The sequence below is a fragment of the Pristiophorus japonicus genome, chromosome 14 (assembly GCF_044704955.1).
Source record: "Pristiophorus japonicus isolate sPriJap1 chromosome 14, sPriJap1.hap1, whole genome shotgun sequence".
In the NCBI taxonomy this organism is placed as follows: Eukaryota; Metazoa; Chordata; class Chondrichthyes; family Pristiophoridae; genus Pristiophorus; species Pristiophorus japonicus.
In genome coordinates, this window is record NC_091990.1 from 87738909 (window position 1) to 87763198 (window position 24290).

The following is a 24290-nucleotide window of genomic DNA, read 5'->3' on the forward strand; positions in this document are numbered from 1 at the left end:
AGTGCTTCACTGTCTGAGGTAGGATGTTTCAGATGAGATGTTAAACCGAGGCTCTGTCTGCCCTCTCGGGTAGGCGTAAAAGTTCCCATAACACTATTCAAAGCAGAGAAGGGGAGTTCTCTCCGGTGTCCTCGTCAATTTTTATCTATCAAATGATATCACTAAAACAGATTATCTGGACATCATCACATTGCTATTTGTGGGACCTTGCAGTATGCAAAGTGGCTGCCGTGTTTCCTACATTACATTAGTGACTGCAATTCAAAAGTACTTAGCTGGTTGTAAAGCACATTGGGATGTCCAGAGGTCGTGAAAGATGCTATATAAAAGCAATTTCTTTTACTGATACAAACGGCGGTGTAGGAGCAGTGGATGCAATGTGCCACATATGAAGTTCAAAACCAAGGTCCCATCCAGTCGGTAAAGATTTGCACCATTAATCACAAAGTACAGAAGGTAATGATAGTGACTTGGCCAACAAAACCTTCCCAATCACTGGATTCTGACTCTGCCTCCAGTGTAAGTGAAACTAGCACTCTCATTGGGCTATAGTTCAATTTGCAGCACGTGACCGCTCAATGTGTAACTGAAGTACACAGACCAAAGTCACAGGTTGGACTCCGAGGAGCTCTGTGGTGAGTTGAGCCAGTGTCTGCCAGGTTGGTGGTACTGGTGCTGCAATTAGGCTCAGTGCCCCTGAGAAGAGAAAATGACCAAGGATTCCCTCTGCTGGTCACTTTCCACTGACGTTGATAGAAAATACTTCTATGTGGATCGGACCTGGCTATGATGCCTCTCACAGTTGAGTAGCCTGCTCTACTCAGTGTCTAGTTTCACACATGAAGAGTTGCTGATTGAGAGAGGTGTTGGAGGGAGTGGAACCTTACCCCAGGAGAAGCCACTGCCTATACTTTAAAAGGTACTTCATTGGCTATAAAGCACTTTGGGATGTCCTGAAGTTGTGAATGGGGCTATATAAATACAAGTCCTTGTCTTTTACTTCAGGAGGGGGGAAAAGGTCAGAGTCCCAATGGTTCAGCAAGTTTATCCAATGGATAGCTGAAACTTGCTGACCAGGAAAGTCCCTGATTTGATTCTTGGCCTGTGCTGAATTCCCTGGTGATCGGAGCTGGGCCTGGGCAATTGGAGCTGGGCCTGTGATAGTGGTGCTCTTACCGGGCTCCATGCCTCTGGGTTGGGGCAGAAACATTTGCTGAGATTTGTGTCCCTGTGGGGATGTTTAGTTAGGACAGGGCCAAGCTCAGTTGTGACATCTCCCGGTCGATTAATCTTGCCAGTGCTCACCGTCAAAGCTCAAACTTGAATAGCAGCTACTTGGGACGGGGCACTGGAGTAAAAGGAGGGTGTGCCAGAATGATGGCAGTGAAGTTGGACCTCGGACACTGGGACATTTTGATTAGGATCCAATTAGTTCTGTTTATTTATGATTTTAGAGTCGGGATTTATTTTAATGCAGTGACTAACCCCAAATTAACATTTTAAATTGTTTTTTTAAAAATCAATTCACTTTTGAACTTTTGCTGCCCATATTTCCCACAAACCCAGAAGTCAGTAATGTTCCATCCCCTACTCACTGCCCCAGCACCACCCAGTATGCTGCCATCGTCCTGTCACTTGCTGCGGCCTGCTCCCACGGTGGTTTCTGGACCTGTCATTTCTCACTGGCAATAACGCAGTGTAGAAAATACCTGCCTTATACCAGAAATCTCAATTGTCAGATAATGAGCTACACCAGGTAGAAATCTGTCACACCTTTTATTTTTGTGTTTGTCAAGGTCTGGCATATCAGCACTGAGGAAAGGAGCACATTCCACGTCTTGTACCCAGTGTCAGTCTCAAGCATATCTAAGTCAGGTATAGGACAGGTTAGAAGATGTGGAGCAAAGCCGAATCATACACTCCCAGAACAGGTATAGTACAGATTGGATAAAAGACAAAGCTCCCTTGACACTGCCCTAGTAAAAGTTAGTTATTGCACAGCGAAATCCAAGATAAAGCGTTCTCTACACACTCCCGACAATGTGCTTCGACCCCAATCCCAGAGTTGCCATCCCATCGCAGTGATACTCTTATTTCCCACACCAGTTATCTGATGGTTAGTGCGGGTGAGGTTGTTGTGTTGGTGCTAAAGCTGGAGCGGTTTTGTGCTGCGTGACCATGCCGTGAAAGAAGGGTATGTGACCATCTAAATCATGGTCTCCGTTCCATCGGCCTGGGCTCTTATTGGATCCCTGGTCTAAAAGGCCAAAAAAGCTGCATTACTACCACAGGCTGGGCCATCAGTCTTTTGGAAGCAATTATTCAGTCTATAAAAGAAAAAAGACTTAGTAGAGAGAGCACTGTTCATGTATTGTTTAGTGGTTGGAAGTGCAATTACCTTTCAGGAAGCATTGGGTCAGTGCTCCGGTTGTTGCCCTGACCGTGTCAGCAGTGTGTTGTCTCACACTGGGAGAGGGCACTTGAAATTTCAACCCGTCTTCATTTATTCCTGCCTCGTCAGCAATGGGCCCCCACGTGGCTGAGTGCACCTGTATTGATTTATTTCATTCAAACCCTCCTGTCAGGCTTCACTGGGACGCCTCTTGCCCTTGACACAGTTGTGTTGGACAGCAGTAAGGAACTTGGCGATGAGCAAGGCTTTTGTATAATTGGGCCGTCCGCAGGCCACTGTCTGATTAACAGAAAACACTACATGGCTTTCAATTAAAGCCTTTCTTCCACAAACTGTCAGCCCTGACAGGCTCTCACGGTTCGCTGCTTTTTTGCTGCTCGGCTCACAGTCATTCTTTTCATTCACAAAAGCCATTGTCCACAGTCCATATAATGTTTGTAACATTTTCTATCAAAACCTTTTTAAAAAATTGTTTTAAATAAAAGCATTTAAAAATATCCAGGCGCACTCTCAAAATTCAGAACATAGCAGAAACTTATTCCCCCTGAAACATCCTTGGGTTATAATGAAATCTCTGAGGATAATAGATGGGGTTTGTCAGATGATGTAAGAATATTTATTGTACAGACAGCAGTGTCCCTGTAGTGAGTCAACCTCAGTAGAGAATGAGGTCAGAGATGGGACTAAGCCGCTCAGTGTATTTCTCATCGTGAACCCCTGCAGTTCTGAATTTGTATTTGGAATGCCCGCCCACTGACTGCATTGATCCCACAAGTACCACTTTATAATAACCAGATGCCAAACTATAGAACCCTTTAACCTACTGCAACACTGCCTAATATATTACACTCTTCATTCACTGCAACACTGCTACTCCTGCGTAATATACCACAACTCCTCACTGTTTACCATGCCAAACCTCATTCACTGTAATATTGCCTGATATAGCACACCCCTCACTCTGTGCAATATTGCCTGATATAGCATACCCCTCATTCTGTGAAATTATGCCTGTTATACTACACCCCTCCTTCACTGCACCCTGTCTGATATACTACATCCTTCACTCACTACAATACTCTCTGATATTATGGGCTAGAAATTTGTTTTTTGGTAATAGCAGTATTTTCTTGCCAAAAATTCCGCAATGACTCCGCAACCGCTACGAGGACTAAAATTCGGGCTTCAGTTTGCCCAACGGTAAAAATCGGCTTTGCACGAGGATTCATGGCGCAAACCTCAAATTTTCTGCAACTTTTCTCCGAGGCCGATACCGCTGCGAGAGAGGCTTTGGGAAGCGGGGTAAACACCTCCAAAAAAATTGCAAAATATAAAAAATTACAAGACATGCATAAGACACTTAACTATCGAATTGTTGCAAAAGAATTAAAAAATAAAAACTTTAACTTACCTTTTTTGCAGGCCTTCAGACCTACCGCTGTTCCAAGAGCTGCAACACAGGTTTTTCCCGGGCAGTTTTTTTGGTCCTAACTACGGGTGTGCTGTGAGCCAAATTTTTGGCGAAAGCGCTATTTTGAGTCTTGCACGCTGGCGGTCCTCTCCCCAGTGGTACTTAAAAACTGGCGGGTTTTTCCTGGTTTGCATTTTTTTGCCAAAAACAGCGAAATATTGCCCAAAAAAACGGGCACAAGTTTGGCGAATTTTTAGGGCCCAATGTATCCTCACTCACTGCCACACTGTCTATCCCATGTGTTTTCTGACCGACCCTTTATTGGTGCAGGTGACTCAGGGACAGATGGTGGACTGCATCAAGCAGGAGTTTGCTAAAATGAGGCAGCTGGTGACCGAGGAGGAGCGCAGGGCCCTGCACCTGGTGGACCTGCAGGAGGCAGTGGCAACGGCACATGTAGCCGAGCTGATCGCTGAGATTAACGTCACCATGGAGAAGCTTACAGAGGAGATGCAGGAGATCACAAGGCAGCTGAACGCCTTCAACCAGCTAGCACTGCTCAAACCAAAGGTAAGAGATGTCTGCTCACTGAGCTGCAGATAAGTGTGCAGGGACTGAATGAGCAAAGCATGCAAACTCCTCAGGACGGTGTTGGCTACCCTTCTTGGAATGAAAGCTCCCACACAGGATCCCAATTGTGCCATACCGACACTGGCGGTATGCAAAACACCAACTGCTGCTCAGGTGAAAGGTCATAGAGTCAACCTGGTTCAGCATCATAAAGAGCCTCGGTTAACACAAGAAAGAAAATATCATTAAAATGTTAAAATTACAGAGCTGTTCAAGTAAATGTTCCTGTATTTTGAAAATCCTAGCTGCCTTCTTGATTCCCTTGATATGTATTTATCTCCGTCTATTGATTAATCTGCACCTCTGTTGATTGATCTCCGCCTCTGTTGATTGATTGATCTCTGCCTCTATTTATTGATTGATCTCTGCCTCTATTTATTGATTGATCTCCGCCTCTATTTATTGATTGATCTCCGCCTCGATTTATTGATTAATCTCTGCCTCGATTTATTGATTAATCTCAGTCTCTATTTATTGATTAATCTCTGTCTCTATTTATTGATCTCCGCCTCTATTTATTGATTAATCTCCACCTCTATTTATTGATTAATCTCCGCCTCTATTGATTTATCCTCCGTCTGCTGACTTCCTTGAACTGACCTCATTGTTCAGCTGGGATGGAATGTCAAATGCTTGCTAAACACCCGCATTTGCTGCCCTTGATCTCGGATGGCAGGTATTGAGCTTAGTCGTTGCTCGGTCTTGCAGACAGCTACATGGGTCGATGCTCTTGAGCTTGCATGGCTGAAATACTTGCGCTTGTCGAGAAGGATGTGGCACTTCAGCAAAACCACTGTGAACAGTGGCATTGACGATTGAGTGTAGATCATAAGGGGATGAAATGGGACAACAGCAGTAGGGTGAAATAAACTTGTAGCAAATTGGCAGGCCGTTTTACATGGCACAATTTTAGTTCCTGCATAAATGCAAGTCATTTTTGCTGATAGATGGGTAACACACTGAAAAAGTCCCATGTGTAAATGTGTAGAGCAGCACTCTGTGCCTGTAATCTGTTGGGTGACTCAAACTGATTCTTTGTATTGTTTCTTTGCAGGTTGTTGAAGAGAAACCCAGGTACGGTGATTCATGTGGTCCTCTTTTTTTAGTATAATATCACTTTACTGCATGCTACACAAGCACAGTCCCCGGAACTCTCATTTCAGCACATGGGTATTGTGTGTTATACACAGACCGACACGGTCGCTGCGTGTTATTCGCAAGACCGACACGGTCGCTGCGTGTTATTCGCAAGACCGACACGGTCGCTGCGTGTTATTCGCAGACCGACACGGTCGCTGCGTGTTATACACAGACTGACACGGTCACTGTGTTATAGAGAGACCCGGCAGATAAAAAGGGTTAAAAATGATTGGATCCATGAGGTGTAAGTTCTTTTACAGTACAGCTTGTGGGCTATGAGTAGCAGGAATGTTTCCTCCAGGCCCAACAAGCTACCCAATAACGCGTCCCCATCTTCATGATCCCTCCGAACCTCCTGCGTCACTGACCCCCCCCCCCCCCACTCCCTGAAATCCCCTGCGATCATCAACTCCCCCACAATCTGTCAGTTTCCCCGAAACCTACCCCCACCCCACCCACACCGAACTCAGCCATGACATTCCTGCAATCACCCCCCCTCAACATCATTTTACCCCTCTCCTGAGATCTCTTTACCCCCATCACTAAGCCTACCTGCTCCTTGGCTGCGGCCTTTTCCAGAGACTCTCTCACCTGACGGGCAGCGGAGCCTGTCAATCCGGCTGGCTTTCGGGCAGGAACATGGAAAAAAAGTCAGGCACGCCGTGGAGGCATTCGGGGAAACCCTCACGTCCGGAATTTCCCACATAACTCCTCAGCCCCTACCCCAGTAAACATTGGGACCTATGAGTTATGTAGCGACTGAGATGGGCACTGTGTATTATCTGAACCCTGTTATTAGATTCCAGTCTGTAACTCATTTCAGGGTATCCGTTATTCGATATATAAACCCTCTGAACCCTTCAATTCGATTCCAGCCTGTAACTCCCTCCAGAATATTGTACAAATAATCTGAAATATACAGTGTTCTTGCCTTCATTTATTGATGATCTTCTCCAGATATATTTTAATGGATTTAGCAGATGTTTATTCTTTTTTGATTTCCCAAAAGGAGTTGAGTTTTTTTTTTTGCTAAGAGTACTTAATTTTCAGGGTTAATGTCAAATATTCCACTTCATTGTTTCCTTGGCTCTCACTTAACAAAAAATAATCTTGACCATTGGAGCATTTGTGTGTTGCAGAATACTCCAGGGAAGGCTGCCTCACATTGTACTGGCTTGTAGTGAGTTTCAATTTCCTCCTGTTCTCATGAAAGCTCACAGTTATCTCTGTCTGTGGTTTCATCTTCTTCGATTGGGATCTGCCCCAAATTTCAGAGATTTCTGCAAAATGATGTTGGGTTATGGGTGGGACAGCTTTTGTTGTAAGATCTCTGACAATTCTGGGCACCACACTTGAGGAAGGATGTGAAGGCCTTAGAGAAGGTACAGAAAAGATTTACAAGAATGATTCCAGGAATGAGCGACTTCAGTTATGTTGATAGACTGGAGAAGCTGGAGTTGTTATCCTTGGAGCAAGGTTGAGAGGATTTTTGATGTACGTGTTCAAAATCATGAGGGGTCTGGACAGAGTAGATAGAGAGAAACTGTTCCCATTGGCAGAAGGATCGAGAACCAGAGGGCACAGATTTAAGGTGATTGGTAAAAGAACCAAAGGTGTTGCAAGAAAAAACTTTGTTATGCAGCGAGTGGTTAGGTTCTGAAAGCACTGCCTGAAAGGGTGGTGGCAGACTCAATCTCATCTTTCAAAAGGGAGTTGGATACGTATCAGAAGGAAAAGAATTGCTGGGCCATGGGGAAAGGGCAAGGGAGTGGGACTAGCTGAGAGTCAGCACGGGCTCGACTGGCCATGCTGTAACCATTCTATAATTCTATGTCAACAAACACAACTAGTGTTAATGTTCATTTTAAGTTTGGTAAGTTAGGGTTAGTATGTGAGTTCCTTTTAGAGGATTGTGCGAACGTGGCCTGGAATATACCTTTTAATTGGGGTGTGTCAAATCCAAAGAGTTCCTTGTGCCTATATCTACTTTGTTTTTATTCTGACTCTGTGCAGCATTTGGGATGTTTTTCTCAGTTAGTAGCGTAAGTAATTGTTGTGGTAAATATGTACAAGCTGTGAACACCTCACACCTTCAGCACTTTGCTCAGCTTAAGGGTAAAGGTGTACCTGTCAGACACACTGCAATCCTCATACCTCTCTCAAGTATACAGTGTATATGTACATTTTATATACATGTACTGTGATTCACATACCTCTCGGTAAAAATAAGTAGAGTGGGCCAGGAAGGGACAAAGAGCTTAACAAAGGTAATTAGTCATTAGAGACTAAGATGACATAACTAGAAAGAAGTTAAAGCTAAAGGTACTAGATCTAAATGTGCGAAGCTTTCGCAACAAAATAGATGAATTTGTAGCACAGATGAAAATAAATATGTTTGATCTAATAGCCACTATGGAGATGTGGTTGCAGAGTGACCAAGGTTGGGAACTAAATATTCCAGGATAATTGATTTTCATAAATGGAAAAGGGTGAGTGGTGGGGCGGGGGTAGCCCTGATAAAGGATGGGATAAAGACAATAGAGAGAAAGGATCTTGGCTCAGAAAATCAAGATGTAGAAGCAGTTTGGGTGGAGCTAACAAAAACAACAAGGGACAGAAAACACTGGTGGGAGTTGTTTACAGGCCCCCTAACAATAGTTATAGTGTCAGATAGCGTATAAATCAGGAAATTAGAGGTGCATGTAACAAGAGTAATACAGTAATTATGGGGGACTTTATTCTCCATATAGACTGGGCAAACCAAATATACAGTAATAGTGTGGAGGACGTGTTCATGGAATGTGTTCGATAGTTTTCCAGATCAGTATGCCGAGGAACCAACTAGGGACAGGCTTTTTTTAGATTTTGTATTGTGTAATGAGAAAGGGTTAATTAATAACCTTGTAGTAAAAGGGCTGCTGGAGAAGAGTGATCATAATATGATAGAATTTTATATTGAGTTTGAGAGTGATTTAGTTAAGTCTGAAACAAGGGTCTTGAATCTGAACAAAGAAAACTGCGTAGGTCTGAGGGGCGAGTTAGCTAAGGTACATTGGGAAACTAGATTAAAAAATATGATGGATAAGCAACAGCAAATATTTAAAGAATTAATTCATAATTCATAACAAATATACATACCCCTAAGGAAATAAAAACCCACAGAATTGGTCATTATCATAGGCAGTCCCTCGAAATCGAGGAAGACTTGCTTCCACTCTAAAAGTGAGTTCTTAGGTGACTGAGCAGTCCAATACGGGAATTACAGGTGGGACAGACAGTGGTTGAAGGAAAGGGTGGGTGGGGAGTCTGGTTTGCCGCACACTCTTTCCGCTGCCTGTGCTTGTTTTCTGCATGCTCTCGGCGACGAAACTCGAGGTGCTCAATACCCTCTCGGATGCTCTTCCTCCATTTAGGGCGGTCTTTGGCCAGGGACTCCCAGGTGTCGGTGGGGATGTTGCATTTTATCAAGGAGGATTTGAGGATGTCCTTGAAACGTTTCCTCTGCCCACCTAGTGCTCGCTTGCTGTGTAGGAGTTCCGAGTAGAGTGCTTGCTTTGGGACTCATGCGGACAATGTGACCCGCCCAACGGAACTGGTCGAGTGTGGTCAGTGCTTTGAAGACAGGATTGGTAGTCCAACCATTGCTAACAAGAGAAGTTAAAGATAGTATTAGATTAAAGGACGAGGCTTATAATGTTGCCAAAAAGACTAGTAAGCCAGAGGACTGGAAGGATTTAAAAATATTTTTTAATTCATTCACGGGATGTGGAAGTCGCCAGCAAAGCCAGCATTTATTGTCCATCTCTAATTGCTCTTGAGAAGATGGTGGTGAACTGCCTTCTTGAATACAACTGGGTGGCTTGCTAGGCCACCTCAGAGGGCAGTTAAGAGTCAAGCACATTGCTATTGGTCTGGAGTCACATATAGGCCAGACCAGGACGTCAGATTTCCTTCCCTAAAGGACATTAGTGAATCAGATGGGTTTTTACAACAATCTGGTAGTTTCACGGTCACCGTTACTGATACTAGCTTCTTTTCTTAAATTCCAGATTTTGTTAATTATTTTGAATTTAAATTCCCTAGCTGCCATGGTGGGATTTGAACTCATGTCTCTGGATCGTAAGAGAAAGTAAATGTGGGTTCCTTAAAGGTAGAATAAGAACATGCAGAGACATTAACCAAGTACTTTGTTTCTGTCTTCACGGTAGAAGACAGAAATAAGCTTCTGTAAATAGTGGGGAACCAAGGGTCCAGTGAGAATGAGGAAGTTAAAGAAATTAGTATTAGTAAAGAAATAGTACTGGAGAAATTAATGGGACTCAAAGTCGCCAAATCCCCTGGATCTGATGGCCTACATCCTAGGGTTTTAAAAGAGGTAGCTACAGAGGTAGTAAATGCATTGGTTTTGATCTTCCAGAATTCCCTAGATTCCAGAACGGTCCCTATGGTTTGGAAGGTAGGAAATGTAACCTTGCTATTCAAGGAGGGTGAGAGAAAGCACGGAATTAGTGACCAGTTAGCCTGACATCAGTAGGAGGGAAAATGCTAGACTTTATTATTAGGGATGTGGTAACAGGGCATGTAGAAAATTATAATGTGATTGGGCAGAGTTAACACAGAATTATGAAAGGGAAATAACATTTGTCAAATCTGTTCAGCGTTTTTTGAGGTTGTAACTAGCAGGATAGATAAGGGGGAACCAGTGGATATAGTTTATTTGGATTTTAAAAAGCATTCGATGTGGTGCTTGAGTAATTGAGGTTATTACACAAAATTAGGGCTCATGGGATTGGGGGTAATATATTACCATGGATTGAAGATTTGTTAACAGACAGAAAACAAAGAGTAATATTAAACAAGTCATTTTTGGGTTGGCAGGGTGTAATTAGTGGGATGCTGCAAGGATCAGTGCTGGGGCCTCAGCTATTTATAATCAGTGTCAATGACTTTGATGAGGGGATCGAGGGTAATGTATCCAAGTTTGCTGCTGATACAAAGCTATGTTGGAAAGTAAGCTGTGAGGAGGACACAGAGGCTGCAAAGGGATATAGACAGGTTAAGTGAGTGAGCAAGAACATGGCAGATGAATCCACTTTGGTACGAAAAATAGAAAAGTAGAATATTTTTCAAATGGTGAGACTGAGAAATGTTGCTATTCAGAGGGACCTGACTGTCTTTCTACACGAATCACAGAAAGTTAATGTATCTGGTCTTGTATATACTCTGTACAGCCACCAGAGGGCTCATTCCCCGGAGTCCCAAGGGATCTCATAATCCCTTGGGAGCACAGGTATTTAAGAGTGCTTCACAGGTTGGAGAGGCACTTTGGAGACCTGCAATAAAAGACTAAGGTCACACTTTACTTTGAGCTCACAGTGTTCAGTCTGACTCTTTCTCCATACACTACAACTGGCGATGAGATAGAGATAGCAAACCCAAAGATGTAGAGAACAGTGGACAGCCTGGAGAAATTCTCGGAGAGAGATGATTGGGAAACTTTTGTGGAGTGACTCAATCAATACTTCGTGGCCAATGAGCTAGATGGGGAAGAGAGCACTGCCAAACGTAGAGCGATCCTTCTCACTGTCTGTGGGGCACCAACGTATGGCCTCATGAAGAATCTGCTCACTCCAGCGAAACCCATGGGAGAAATCATATGACGATTTGTGCACACTGGTCCGAGAGCATTTGAACCCGAAAGAAAGTGTTCTGATGGCGAGGTACTGGTTCGATACCGACAAAAGATCTGAAGGCCAGGAAGTGGTGAGTTATGTCGTCGAGCTACGACGCCTTGCAGGACATTGCGAATTTGAATGATATTTGGAGCACTTTCTCAGAGACTTTTTCGTACTTGGCATTGGCCACGAAACCATACTTCGCAAACTTTTGACTGTAGCGACCCCAAACTTGAGTAAGGCCATAGCGATAGCCCAAGCGTTCATTACCACCATTGACAATACTAAGCAAATCTCTCAGCACACAAGTGCTGCTACAAGTACTGTGAACAAAGTGATGTTGTTTTTGAATCGTAACGGACAGGACAGGTCACACATACCTGCAGCTACATGTCCGCAGATGTCTCAGAGTCCACCATCAAGCGTGATGAATGGAAGGCCATTAATATCTCGTTGGCGCTGCGGGGGTGATGTTTCCATTCATGCCAATTCAAAGAATACATTTTCAAGGGCTGTGGAACAATGGGACACCTCCAATGAGTGTGCAGGCCTGCTAAACCTGAAAACCACCACGTTGCAGAGGAGGACAGATCCAAGAAGGATCACGATGAAATAGAACCTCAGAGAGGAGGCAGAGGTACATTGGGTGCATACATTCATCACGAATTGTCCCCTGATAATGCTGAATGTTGAACTAAATGGACTCCCGATGTCAATGGAGTTGGACACGGGCACGAGCCAGTCCATCATGGGCAAAAAGACTTTCGAAAGGTTGTGGTGCAACAAGGCCTCAAGGCCAGTCTTAACTCCAGTTCGCACAAAACTAAGAACTTACACAAAAGAACTGATTCCTGTAATCGGCAGTGCTACCGTAAAGGTCTCCTATGATGGAGCGGTGCACAAGCTACCACTCTGGGTGGTACCGGGCGATGGTCCTACACTGCTCAGCAGGAGCTGGCTGGGAAAGATACGCTGGAACTGGGACGACATCCGAGTGCTATCGCCTGCTGACGACACTTCGTGTGCCCAGGTCTTAAACAAATTTCCTTCGCTGTTCAAACCAGGCATCGGGAAATTCCAAGGAGCAAAAGTGAAGATCCACCTAATTCTGAGGGCGCGAACCATCCATCACAAGGCGAGAGCAGTACTGTACATGATGAGAGAAATGGTAGAAATTGAGCTCAACCGGCTACAAAGAGGAGGGCATCATCTCTCTGATCGAGTTCAGTGAGTGGGTCAGTCCTATTGTCCCAGTCCTCAAGGGAGACGGCACCGTTATAATCTGTGGCGATTACAAAGTAACTATCAATTGTTTCTCCCTGCAGGACCAGTACCCACTTCCAAAAGCCGATGACCTCTTTGCAATGCTGGCGGGAGGAAAGACGTTCACGAAGCTGGATCTGACCTCAGCCTACATGATGCAGGAACTGGAGGAATCATTGAAGGCCCTCACCTGCATCAACACGCACAAAGGTCTTTTTGTTCATAACAGATGTCCGTTTGGAATCTGATCAGCGGCGGCGATATTCCAGAGAAACTTGGAAAGTTTACTGAAGTCGGTCCCGCACACCGTGGTCTTCCAGGACGACATCTTGGTCACAGGTCGGAACACAGTCGAGCATCTGCAGAACCTGGAGGAGGTTCTTAGTTGTGTGGGGCTCAGGTTAAAACGCTCAAAGTGCGTTGTCCTGGCACCTGAAGTGGAGTTCTTGGGAAGGAGGATTGCGGCGGATGGCATAAGACCCCAACGCGAAGACGGAGGCAATCGAGAACGCACTGAGGCCACAGAACGTGATGGAGCTGCGGTCATTCCTGGGACTCTTGAACCACTTTGGTAACTTCTTAGCGGGTCTCAGCACCCTGCTAGAACCACTGCATGTCTCACTACGAAAAGGGGGCGAATGGGTTTGGGGCAAAAGCCAAGAAAATACCTTTGTAAAAGCGAGAAAATTGTTATGCTCAAACAAATTGCTTGTGTTGTATGATCCATGTAAGCATTTGGTACTAGCATGTGTTGCATCGTCATATGGCGTCGGGTGTGTATTGCAATAGGCTAATGATTTCGGGAAACTGCAACCGGTTGCTTATGCATCCAGGAGTCTGTCTAAGGCTGAGAGAGCCTACAGCATGATTGAAAAAGAAGCATTAGCGTGTGTCTATGGGGTAAAGAAAATGCATCAATACCTGTTTGGGCTAAAATTCGAATTGGAAAATGATTATAAGCCACTTATATCCCTGTTTTCCGAGAGCAAAGGGATAAATACCAATGCATCGGCCCGTATCCAGAGATGGGCGCTCACGTTGTCCGCATACAACCACGCCATCCACCACAGGCCAGACACACAAAACTACACCAATGCTCTCAGTAGGCTGCCATTGCCCACCACGGGGGTGGAAATGAAGCAGCCTTCAGATCTAGCCATGGCTATGGAAGCATTTGAGAGTGAGCAATCACCCGTCACTGCCCGGCAGATCAAAACCTGGACAAGCCAGGACCCCTTATTATCTCCAGTCAAAAGCTGGGTGCTTCACAGGAGCTGGTCCAGTGTCCCAGTGGAAATGCTGGAAGAGAGATAGCCATTGCAGTGGCGCAAAGATGAAATATCTATACAGGCAGACTGCCTTCTGTGGGGCAATCGAGTAGTGGCCCCCAAGAAGGGCAGAGACACCTTCATCAATGACCTCCACAGTACTTACCCAGGCATCGTAATGATGAAAGTGATAACCAGATCCCATGTGTGATGGCACTGTATCGATGCGGACTGAGAGTCCTGCGTTCACAGATGTAATACGTGCTCGCAGTTAAGCAATGTACCCAGGGAGGTGCTGCTAAGTTCATGGTCTTGGCCCTCCAAACCGTGGTCTAGGGTACACGTCGACTATGCAGGCCCGTTCTTGGGTAAAATGTTCCTTTGGTTCTAGACGCATAATCCAAGCGGATTGAATGTGAGATAATGTTGGCTAGCACATCCGCTGTCACGAAAGCCTGCGGGCCATGTTTGCCACACATGGTTTACCCAATGTCCTGGTGAGCGACAATGGGCCATGTTTTACCAGTGCTGAGTTCAAAGTATTTACGACCCATAACGGGATCAAACATGTTACATCTGCCCCGTTTAAACCAGCGTCCAATGGTCAGGCAGAAAGAACAGTGCAAACCATCAAGCAAGGCTTGAAGAGGGTAACTGAAGGCTCACTGCAGACTCACCTATCCCGAGTCCTGCTTAGCTACCGCATGAGACCACACTCACTCACTGGAATCCCACCTGCTGAACTGCTCATGAAAAGAGCACTTAAGATTAGGAAAAGGGAAGGTGCAACGAGACCTGGGTGTCATGGTACATCAGTCATTGAAGGTTAGCATGCAGGTACAGCAGGCGGTTAAGAAAGCAAATGGCATGTTGGCCTTCATAGCGAGGGGATTTGAATACAGCGGCAGGGAGGTGTTGCTACAGTTGTACAGGGCCTTGGTGAGGCCACACCTGGAGTATTGTGTACAGTTTTGGTCTCCTAACTTGAGGAAGGACATTCTTGCTATTGAGGGAGTGCAGCGAAGATTCACCAGACTGATTCCCGGGATGGCGGGACTGACCTATCAAGAAAGACTGGATCAACTGGGCTTGTATTCACTGGAGTTCAGAAGAATGAGAGGGGACCTCATAGAAACGTTTAAAATTCTGACGGGTTTAGACAGGTTAGATGCAGGAAGAATGTTCCCAATGTTGGGGAAGTCCAGAACCAGGGATCACAGTCTGAGGATAAGGGGTAAGCCATTTAGGACCGAGATGAGGAGAAACTTCTTCACCCAGAGAGTGGTGAACCTGTGGAATTCTCTACCACAGAAAGTAGTTGAGGCCAATTCACTAAATATATTCAAAAGGGAGTTAGATGAAGTCCTTACTACTCGGGGGATCAAGGGTTATGGCGAGAAAGCAGGAAGGGGGTACTGAAGTTTCATGTTCAGCCATGAACTCATTGAATGGCGGTGCAGGCTAGAAGGGCTGAATGGCCTGCTCCTGCACTTATTTTCTATGTTTCTATGTTTAAGACAAGGCTCTCGTTAGTTCACCCTGATCTACATGAACAGGTAGAGAGCAGGCGGCTTCAACAAAGTGCATACCATGATAGCGCAAATGTGTCACGTGAGATTGAAGTTAATGATCCTGTATTTTTATTAAATTATGGGCAAGGTCCCAAGTGGCTTCCCGGCACAGTCGTGGCCAAAGAGGGGAGCAGGGTGTTTCGGGTCAAACTTTCAAATGGACTCATTCACCGGAAACACTTGGACCAAATCAAACTCAAGATTCACACTGTGAGCTCAAAGTAAAGTGTGACCTTCGTCTTTTATTGCAGGTCTCCAGAGTGCCTCTCCAACCTGTGAAGCCTCCTTAAATAGCTGTGCTCCCAAGGGATCCCTTGGGACTCTGAGGAATGAGCCCTCTGGTGGCTGTACAGAGTATATACAAGTCCAGATACATAACATTCTTCCCCAAAGTCAATGGTGTAACCCACCTTGGATCCTACCTTTTTTGATCCCCCCCAACACACACACCAGTGGCAACCGACACCACAGTTGACCACGAAGCAGAATCCATCATCCAAAGCAGCCCAGCACGGCCCAACACACCAGGCAGCCCAGCAAGGCCAGCTGCACAGCAGCCCAGCGAGGGCCTAACAAATGACTCAACAACGGCAGCTTTCACACCGAGACGATCAACCAGGGCAAGCAGGGCCCCAGATCGACTCACATTGTAAATAGTTGCACTATTGATTTTGGGGGGGAATGTTATGTATCTGGACTTGTATATACTCTGTACAGCCACCAGAGGGCTCATTCCCCGGAGTCCCAAGGGATCCCTTGGGAGCACAGCTATTTAAGGAGGCTTCACAGGTTGGAGAGGCACTCTGGAGACCTGCAATAAAAGACTAATGTCACACTTTACTTTGAGCTCAGTGTTCAGTCTGACTCTTTCTCCATACTCTACAGTTAACATTCAGGTTCAGCTGAGAGGTTAGAAGAATGAGAGGTGATCTCAATGAATCATAAAAATTCTTAAACGACTTGACCGGTAGATATTCGGAGGATGTTTCCCTGGCTGTGGAGTCTAGAACTAGGAGTCACTGTCTCAGAATATTAGGACTGAGATGAGTAGAAATTTCTTCACTCAAAGGGTTGCGAATCCTTGGAATTCTCTACCCCAGAGGGCTGTGGATGCTCAGTCGTTGAGGATATTCAAGATGAGATCGATAGATTTTTGGATACTAAGGGAATCAAGGGATATGAGGATAGTGCGGGAAGGTGGAGTTGAGGTAGAAAACCAGCCATGAACTTATTGAATAGCAGAGCAGGCTCGGGGGTCCGAGTGGCCTATTTCTGCTCCTATTTATTATGTTCTATACAGTATGCATGTATATTTTATATAAATGTGCTGTGATTCCTCATGCCTCTCTCAGTATATGTTTACATTTTATATTTATGTGCTGCAATTCCACACACTGCTCTCCGGTATACAGGGCCCAAGTTTCCACATGATTCGCGCCTGATTTTTAGGAGCAACTGGTGGAGAATGGACTATTTTAGAAATCGCAATTCTCCACATTTTTTTTTCTGCAGTTCTAATCAGGTAGAACAGTTCTGGTTTAGAACAGAATTTTTTCTTCAAAAGGGTACGTGTCCGGCCACTGACGCCTGATTTGAAAGTTTCCACAGTGAAAATGTACTCCAAACTAAAGTAGAATGGAGCCAGTGAAGATTTTTGTAGAACTGAAAAAACCTGTTCGACACATTAAAAAATCAGGCGCAGGTTACAAATTAGGCGTCAGAACGAGGTGGAGGGGAAGGGAACTCATTAAATTCGACAATAAATCCTTATTTATACTTCTATAAATATTATACAAATAAATCCAACCTGAATAAACATTTATAAGCCAAGAAAAGATTAAATAAACCATCTTCCTACCTGTGTGAAAGTGCTTCAGGCAGGGAGAATTCTGCAGCTGTTCGTGCTGCTGAGCGAGAGAGAGAGGGAGAGAGAGAGAGAGAGAGAGGGGGGTGGTCGGGGAACAGGAGCGGGTGTCAGGTCGGGGGGGGGAGCGGGTGTCGGGGGGGGGGTGGGGGGGAGCGGGTGTCGGGTCGGGGGGGGGGGAACGGGTGTCGGGTCGGGGGGGGGAGAGCGGGTGTGGGGGTGGGGGGGAGAGCGGGTGTCGGGGCGGGGGGAGCGGGGGTCGGGTCTGGTCGGCGGGGGTAGCGAGTGTCGGGTCTGGTCGGGCGCGGAACAGGAGCTGGCCGTGGGAGGAGCCTCATTCACGCAGCCCCAGTGAGGCCATTCAGCCAGGGCTAGGGGCTGCGTGCTTCGGGCCCCTCCCTCACAGTTCGGCGCCTGGAGCTACTGCACTTGTGTGCCGACTGTAGCGCGCATGTGCAGAGGTCCCGGCACTGTTTTCAGCGCCGGGACCTGGCTCCGCCCCCTACAGCTCGTGCTGGCTGCGCCGAGTGCCACAGGACCTGTAAGTCGGTGGAGAATACCGAGGATTTTTTTAGGCGCCGTTTTAGGCGCGAAAAACGTGCGCCCAGCTCGGAGGGACGCCCGTTTTTTTCTTGTGGAAACTTGGGCCCACAGTATCCGAGTACTATTTATTTACATGTATTGTGTTCCTTATGCCTATCTTCGGTATACAGTATGTGCTGATATGTTGTACAAGAGCAGTTACCTATATTGAAGCTTAGTTTTAAAAGAATGCGTCACAAATCAATACCTCGGGTCTGAAACATGCGAGGATAAATGGAAGACTGTTGTGTGATGATCTGAAGCGGTTGTAGGAAGACGATATACTGCAGCATGCTGGTCCCGAGCAGGAGCAGCCACCAATTGGCTCCCAGCTCTGCACCTGCCATTCATGACCTGCCGCTACCTCTTTGTTAACCTGTGATGCAGAGGAATAGAACTTAAAAGCTGGGAAGTTATGCTAAACTAGTTTAGAAACTTGGTCAGGCCACACACAGCACTGTGCACAGATCTGGTCTCCATGTTATAGAAAAGGATATAGAGGCACTGGAGAAAATACAAAATAAACATTATAAGGATGATACTGGAACTGTGCAGATACAACGATCAGGAACGGGCGGGGCTCTTTACTGCAGAAAAAGGGAAGACTGAGAGGTGACCTAATAGAGGTCTTTAACATTATGGAGGTTCGACAGAGTAGATATAGCGAAGGTGCTTCCACTTGTGGGAGAATCCAAAACTAAGGGTAATAAGTACAAGATAGTCACTAATAAATCCAATGGGAAATTCAGGAGGAACCTCTTTATCCAGAAAGTGGTTAGAATGTGCAACTCGCTACCACATAAATGCATTTAAGGGGAAGCTAGCTAAGTACATGAGGGAGTAGGGACTAGAAGGATATGTTGTTAGAATTAGCTGAAGAGAGGTGAAAGGAGGCTCATATGGAGCATAAACACTGGCATTGAGTAGGTGGGCCGAATGGCCTGTTTCTCTGCTGTAAAATTCAGTGTAATTCTATGACTCACCTTTTGCTGCATCCACAGAGCATTGCTGGGCAATGTGCAGCAGCATCTGACTTTGCAGGTCCATGAATGTAAGTAATGTTCGGTGTGAGTTGTAAAGCTGGCCCAGTTCTGCTTCTGGCTGCAGCCTGTTCCTCACTGCCCAGTGTGAGCAGAACAGAAGGTGCATTTAGAAACACTTTCGCACACTTTGCCCACTCATCATCGCTTTTGAAAGAAATGATGTGGAAAACCCGTGCTTTCCATGCTAGGCTGATCTGACTAATCGGAAGAAGGTAGTGTGAGTGGACTTCTACCACCCAACACAGCAAGTGCCTCACCCTGTCTCCATAGCTCCAATATCGGTAGAGCCCCAGTGTCCTCAGTTGAAAGGTTTGTCAGTATATCGCTGCCAAACTCCGGTGCCAATGCACCCTGTTCTGTGAAGATTAAGTGAGCAGAATTATCACTGGGGTCAAAGTTCATGGAATGCTGCATCGGTTTTCCTGTACTGGAGTGAGCTGTGGCTCTGGGTCGGAAGGTTGTGGGTTCAAGCCTCACTCCAGGGCCGTGAACACAAGGTCTAGGCTGATGCCCCTGTGCAATACAGAGATAGTGCTGCACTGTCAACGGTGCCGTCTTTCAGATGAGACATTAAACTGGGCCCTGTCTGCCCTTTCAGGTGGCTGTAAAAGATCCCATAGCACTACTCCAAAGAAGAGCAGGGTAGTTCTTGGTGCTCTGGACAATATTTATCCCTCAATCAACATCACTTAATAAATATTTTGTGTCTGTTGTCACAAAAGAGAGGGGGGATGCAGACATTACAATCAGGGAGGAGGAGTGTGAAATATTAGCTGAAATAAACATAGTGAGAGAAGAAGTATTAGGGGGTTTAGCATCTTTGAATGTGGATAAAACCTCTGGCCCAGATGAAATGTATCCCAGGCTGTTCAGAGAAGCAAGAGAGGAAATAGCTGAGGCTCTGACCATCATTTTCCAATACACTCTGACAAGAAGCAAAGGGTAATGGTTGATTTTGTGACTGGAAGGCTGTTTCCAGTGAGGTTCCGCAGGGCTCAGTACCCTTGCTTTTTGTGGTATATATCAATGATTTGGACTTGACTGTAGAGTGTATGATTAAGAAGTTTGCAGATGATCCAAAAATTGACCGTGTGATTGATAATGAAGAAGAAAGCTGTAGGCTGCAGGAAGATATCAATGGACTGGTCAGGTGGGCAGAACAGTGGCAAATGATATTTAATCCAGAGCAGTGTGAGGTAATGCATTTGGGAAGGACTAACAAGGTAAGGGAACACGCACTAAATGGTAGGACACTGAGAAGTGTAGAGGAACAAAGAGAGCTTGGAGTGCATGTCCACAGATCGCTGAAGGTAGCAGGACAGGTAGATAAGGTGGTTAAGAAGGCATACGGGATACTTCCCTTATAGCCGAGGCATAGAATACAAGAGCAGCGAGGTTATGCTTGAACTGTATAAAACACTAGTTAGGCCACAGCTAGAGTACTGTTTGCAGTTCTGGTCACCATATTACAGGAAAGATGTGATTGCACTAGAGGGGGTACAGGGGAGATTTACAAGTGTGTTGCCTGGAGAATTTTAGCTAGGAGGAAAGATTGGATAGGCTGGGGTTGGTTTCTTTGGAACAGAGGAGGCTGAGGGGAGACCATATTGAGGTGTATAAAATTATGAGGGGCCTAGATAGAGTGGATAGGAAGGATATATTCCCCTTAGCAGAGGGATCAATAACCAGGGGGCATAGATTTAAAGTAAGTGGTAGGAGGTTTAGAGGGGATTTGAGGAGAAATTTCCCTGCGGAACCCCACTGGAAACTGTCTTCCAGTCACAATAACACCCATCAACCATTACCCTTTGCTTCCTGCCTCCAATCCAATTTTGGATCCAATTTGCCAATTTGCCCTGGATACCATGGGCTTTTACTTTCATGACCTGTATGCCATGTGGGACCATATCAAAAGCTTTGCTAAAATCCATATACACTACATCAAACACACTACCCTCATCGACCCTCCTGGTTACCTCCTCAAAAAATTCAATCACGTTAGTCAGACACGACCTTCCTTTAACAAATCCATACTGACTGTCCATGATTAATCCATATCTTTCTAAATTAATATTTATACTGTCCCTCAAAATTTTTTCCAATAATTTTCCCACCAACAAGATTAGGCTGACTTGCCTATAATTACTTGGTCTATCCCTTTCTCCCTTTTTAAACACAGGTACAACGTTAGCAGTCCTCCGGCACCACACTTGTAACCAGAGAGGATTGGAAAATGATGGTCAGAGCCTCTGCTATTTACTCTTTTGCTTCACTTAACAGCCTGGGATACATTTCATCTGGGCCTGGGGACTTACCCACTTTCAAAGTTGCTAAACCCCTTAGTCCTGCTTTTTGTGGACAGGGCATATCTGTGAAGTTTTCCACATTGTCGGATAGATGTCAGTGCTGTAGCTGTACTGGAACAGCTTGGCCAGAGGCACGGCTAGTTCTGGAGTAGAAGACTTCAGCGCAACAGCCGGGATGTTGTTGGGGCCCATAGCCTTTGAAGTATCCAATGCACTCAGCCGCTTCCTGATATCACGTGGAGTGATAGAATTGGCTGAAGACTGGCTTCTGTGATGGTGGAGACCTCAGATGGAGGCCGATATTGATCATCCACTTGGCTCTTCTGGCTGAAGATCATTGTAAATGCTTCAGCCTTGTCTTTTGCACTCATGTGCTGAGCTCTGCCATCATTGAGAATGGGGATATTCATGGAGCCTCCTCCTCCCGTTAGTTGCTTAATGGTTCACCACCATTCACGACTGAAGGTGGCAGGACTGCAGAGCTTTGATCTGATCTGTTGATTGTGAGATGGCTATGGCATGCTGCATCTGCAGTTCCAACTCTCTCTCCTGTTGGAACTAGTGCTCTCCACTCTCGCGTCCTTATATATATCAGTAATTAACTTTTAGCATTGTTGTTGCTAATTTAAGTGTATCTAAGGGTTAAGTCATGGTAGGAGAGCTCGGACATGTTGTTATGCTCCTCTTGTACTATGTGGGAAGTCAGGAACACTTCTGGTGTCCCTGACGACTACATGTGCGGGAAGTGTGTCCGCCTCCAGCTCCTAACGGAGCTGGAGCTGCAGGTAGATTCACTCTGGAGCATGCACGATGCTGAGAATGATGTAAATAGCAGGTTTAGTGAATTGGTCTTACCACAGGTAAAGAGTCCACAGCCAGATAGGGAATGGAAGACCAACAGGAAGAGCAGTGCAGGGAAGGTAGTGCAGAGGTCCCCTGCGGTCATCCCCCTGCAAAACAGATAAACTGCTTTGGGTACTGTTGAGGGGGATGACTCATCAGGGGAGAGCAACAGCAGCCAAGTTCATGGCACCGTGGCTGGCTCTGCTGCACAGGAGGGCAAGAAAGACTGGGAGAGCGATAGTGATAGGGGATTCAATTGTAAGGGGAATAGATAGGCATTTCTGTGGCCACAACTGAGACTGCAGGATGGTATGTTACCTCCCTCGTGCAAGGGTCAAAGATGTCTCGGAGCGGGTGCAGGACATTCTGAAAAGGGAGGGTGAACAGCCAGTTGTCGTGATGCATACAGGTACCAAAATATAGGTAAAAAAACGGGATGAGGTCCTACGAGACGAATTTAGGGAGCTAGGAGTTAAATTAAAAAGTAGGACCTCAAAAGTAGTAATCTCAGGATTGCTACCAGTACCACGTGCTAGTCAGAGTAGGAATCGCAGGATAGCTCAGATGAATACGTGGCTTGAGAAATGGCGCAGAAGGGAGGGATTCAAATTCCTGGGACATTGGAACCGGTTCTGGGGGAGGTGGGACCAGTACAAACTGGACGGTCTGCACCTGCGCAGGATCGGAACCAATGTCCTAGGGGGAGTATTTGCTAGTGCTGTTGGCAAGGAGTTAAACTAATATGGCAGGGGAATGGGAACCTATGCAGGGAGACAGAGGGAAATAGAAGGGGGGGCAGAAGCAAAAGATAGAAAAAAGAATAGTAAAAGTGGAGGGCAGAGAAACCCAAGGCAAAAAGCAAAAAGGGCCACATTACAGCAAGATTCAAAAGGGGCAAAGTGTGTTAAAAAGACAAGCCTGAAGGTTCTGTGCCTCAATGTGAGGAGTATTCGGAATAAGGTGGATGAATTAACTGCGCAGATAGCAGTTAACGGATACGATGTGATTGGCATCACGGAGACATGGCTCCAGGGTGACCAAGGCTGGGAACTCAACATACAAGGGTATTCAGCATTTAGGAAGGATAGACAGAAAGGAAAAGGAGGCGGGGTGGCGTTGCTGGTTAAAGAGGAAATCAATGCAATGGTAAGGAAGGACATTAGCCTGGATGATGTGGAATCGGTATGGGTGGAGCTGCGGAATTCCAAAGGGCAGAAAATGCTAGTGGGAGTTCTGTATAGACCACCAAATAGTAGTAGTGAGGTTGGGGACAGCATCAAACAAGAAATAAGGGATGTGTGCAATAAAGGTACAGCAGTAATCATGGGCGACTTTAATCTACACATTGATTGGGCTAACCTAACTGGTAGCAATGCGGTGGAGGAGGATTTCCTGGAGTGTATTAGGAATGGTTTTCTAGACCAATATGTCGAGGAACCAACCAGGGAGCTGGCCATCCTAGACTGGGTGATGTGTAATGAGAAGGGACTAATTAGCAATCTTGTTGTGCGAGGCCCTTTGGGGGAAAGTGACCATAATATGGTAGAATTCCTTATAAAGATGGAGCGTGACAAAGTTAATTCGGAAACTAGGGTCCTGAACTTAAGGAAAGGTAACTTCGATGGTATGAGACGTGAATTGGCTAGAATAGACTGGCAAAGGATACTTAAAGGGTTGACGGTAGATAAGCAATGGCAAACATTTAAAGATCACATGGATGAACTTCAGCAATTGTACATCCCTGTCTGGAATAAAAATAAAACTGGGAAGGTGGCTCAACCATGGCTAACAAGGGAAATTAAGGATGGTGTTAAAACCAAGGAAGAGGCATATAAATTGGCTAGAAAAAGCAACAAACCTGAGGACTGGGAGAAATTTAGAATTCAACAGAGGAGGAATAGGGTTTAATTAAGAAGGGGAAAATAGAGTATGAGAGGAGGCTTGCAGGGAACATTAAAACTGATTGCAAAAGCTTCTATAAATATGTGAAGAGAAAAAGATTAGTAAAGACAAACCTAGGTCCCTTGCCGTCGGATTCAGGTGAATTTATAATGGGAACAAAGAAATGGCAGACCAATTGAACCAATACTTCGGTTCTGTCTTCACAAAGGAAGATACAAATAACCTTCCGAATGTACGAGGGGACAGTGGGTCTCGTGAGAATGAGGAACTGAAAGATATCCTTATTAGGCGGGAAATTGTGTTAGGGAAATTGATTGGATTAAAGGCCAATAAATCCCCGGGTCCTGATAGTCTGCATCCCAGAGTACTTAAGGAAGTG

The 24290-nt window shown here is 45.6% G+C and overlaps 1 protein-coding gene across 2 annotated transcripts in view; it reads left to right on the forward strand.

The window, feature by feature from the left end:
• The window catches only part of trim44 (tripartite motif containing 44), a 101209-nt gene that overhangs the window by 20231 nt on the left and 56688 nt on the right, over positions 1 to 24290 (forward strand). Inside the window, exons 3-5 of one of the 2 annotated variants that reach the window (XM_070898550.1) lie at positions 4155 to 4394; positions 5509 to 5528; positions 6734 to 6774. In XM_070898550.1, the coding sequence (XP_070754651.1) occupies positions 4155 to 4394; positions 5509 to 5528; positions 6734 to 6774 (301 nt within the window). The remainder of the gene's footprint in view (positions 1 to 4154; positions 4395 to 5508; positions 5529 to 6733; positions 6775 to 24290) is intronic. The other variant, XM_070898551.1, reaches the window with a different exon arrangement.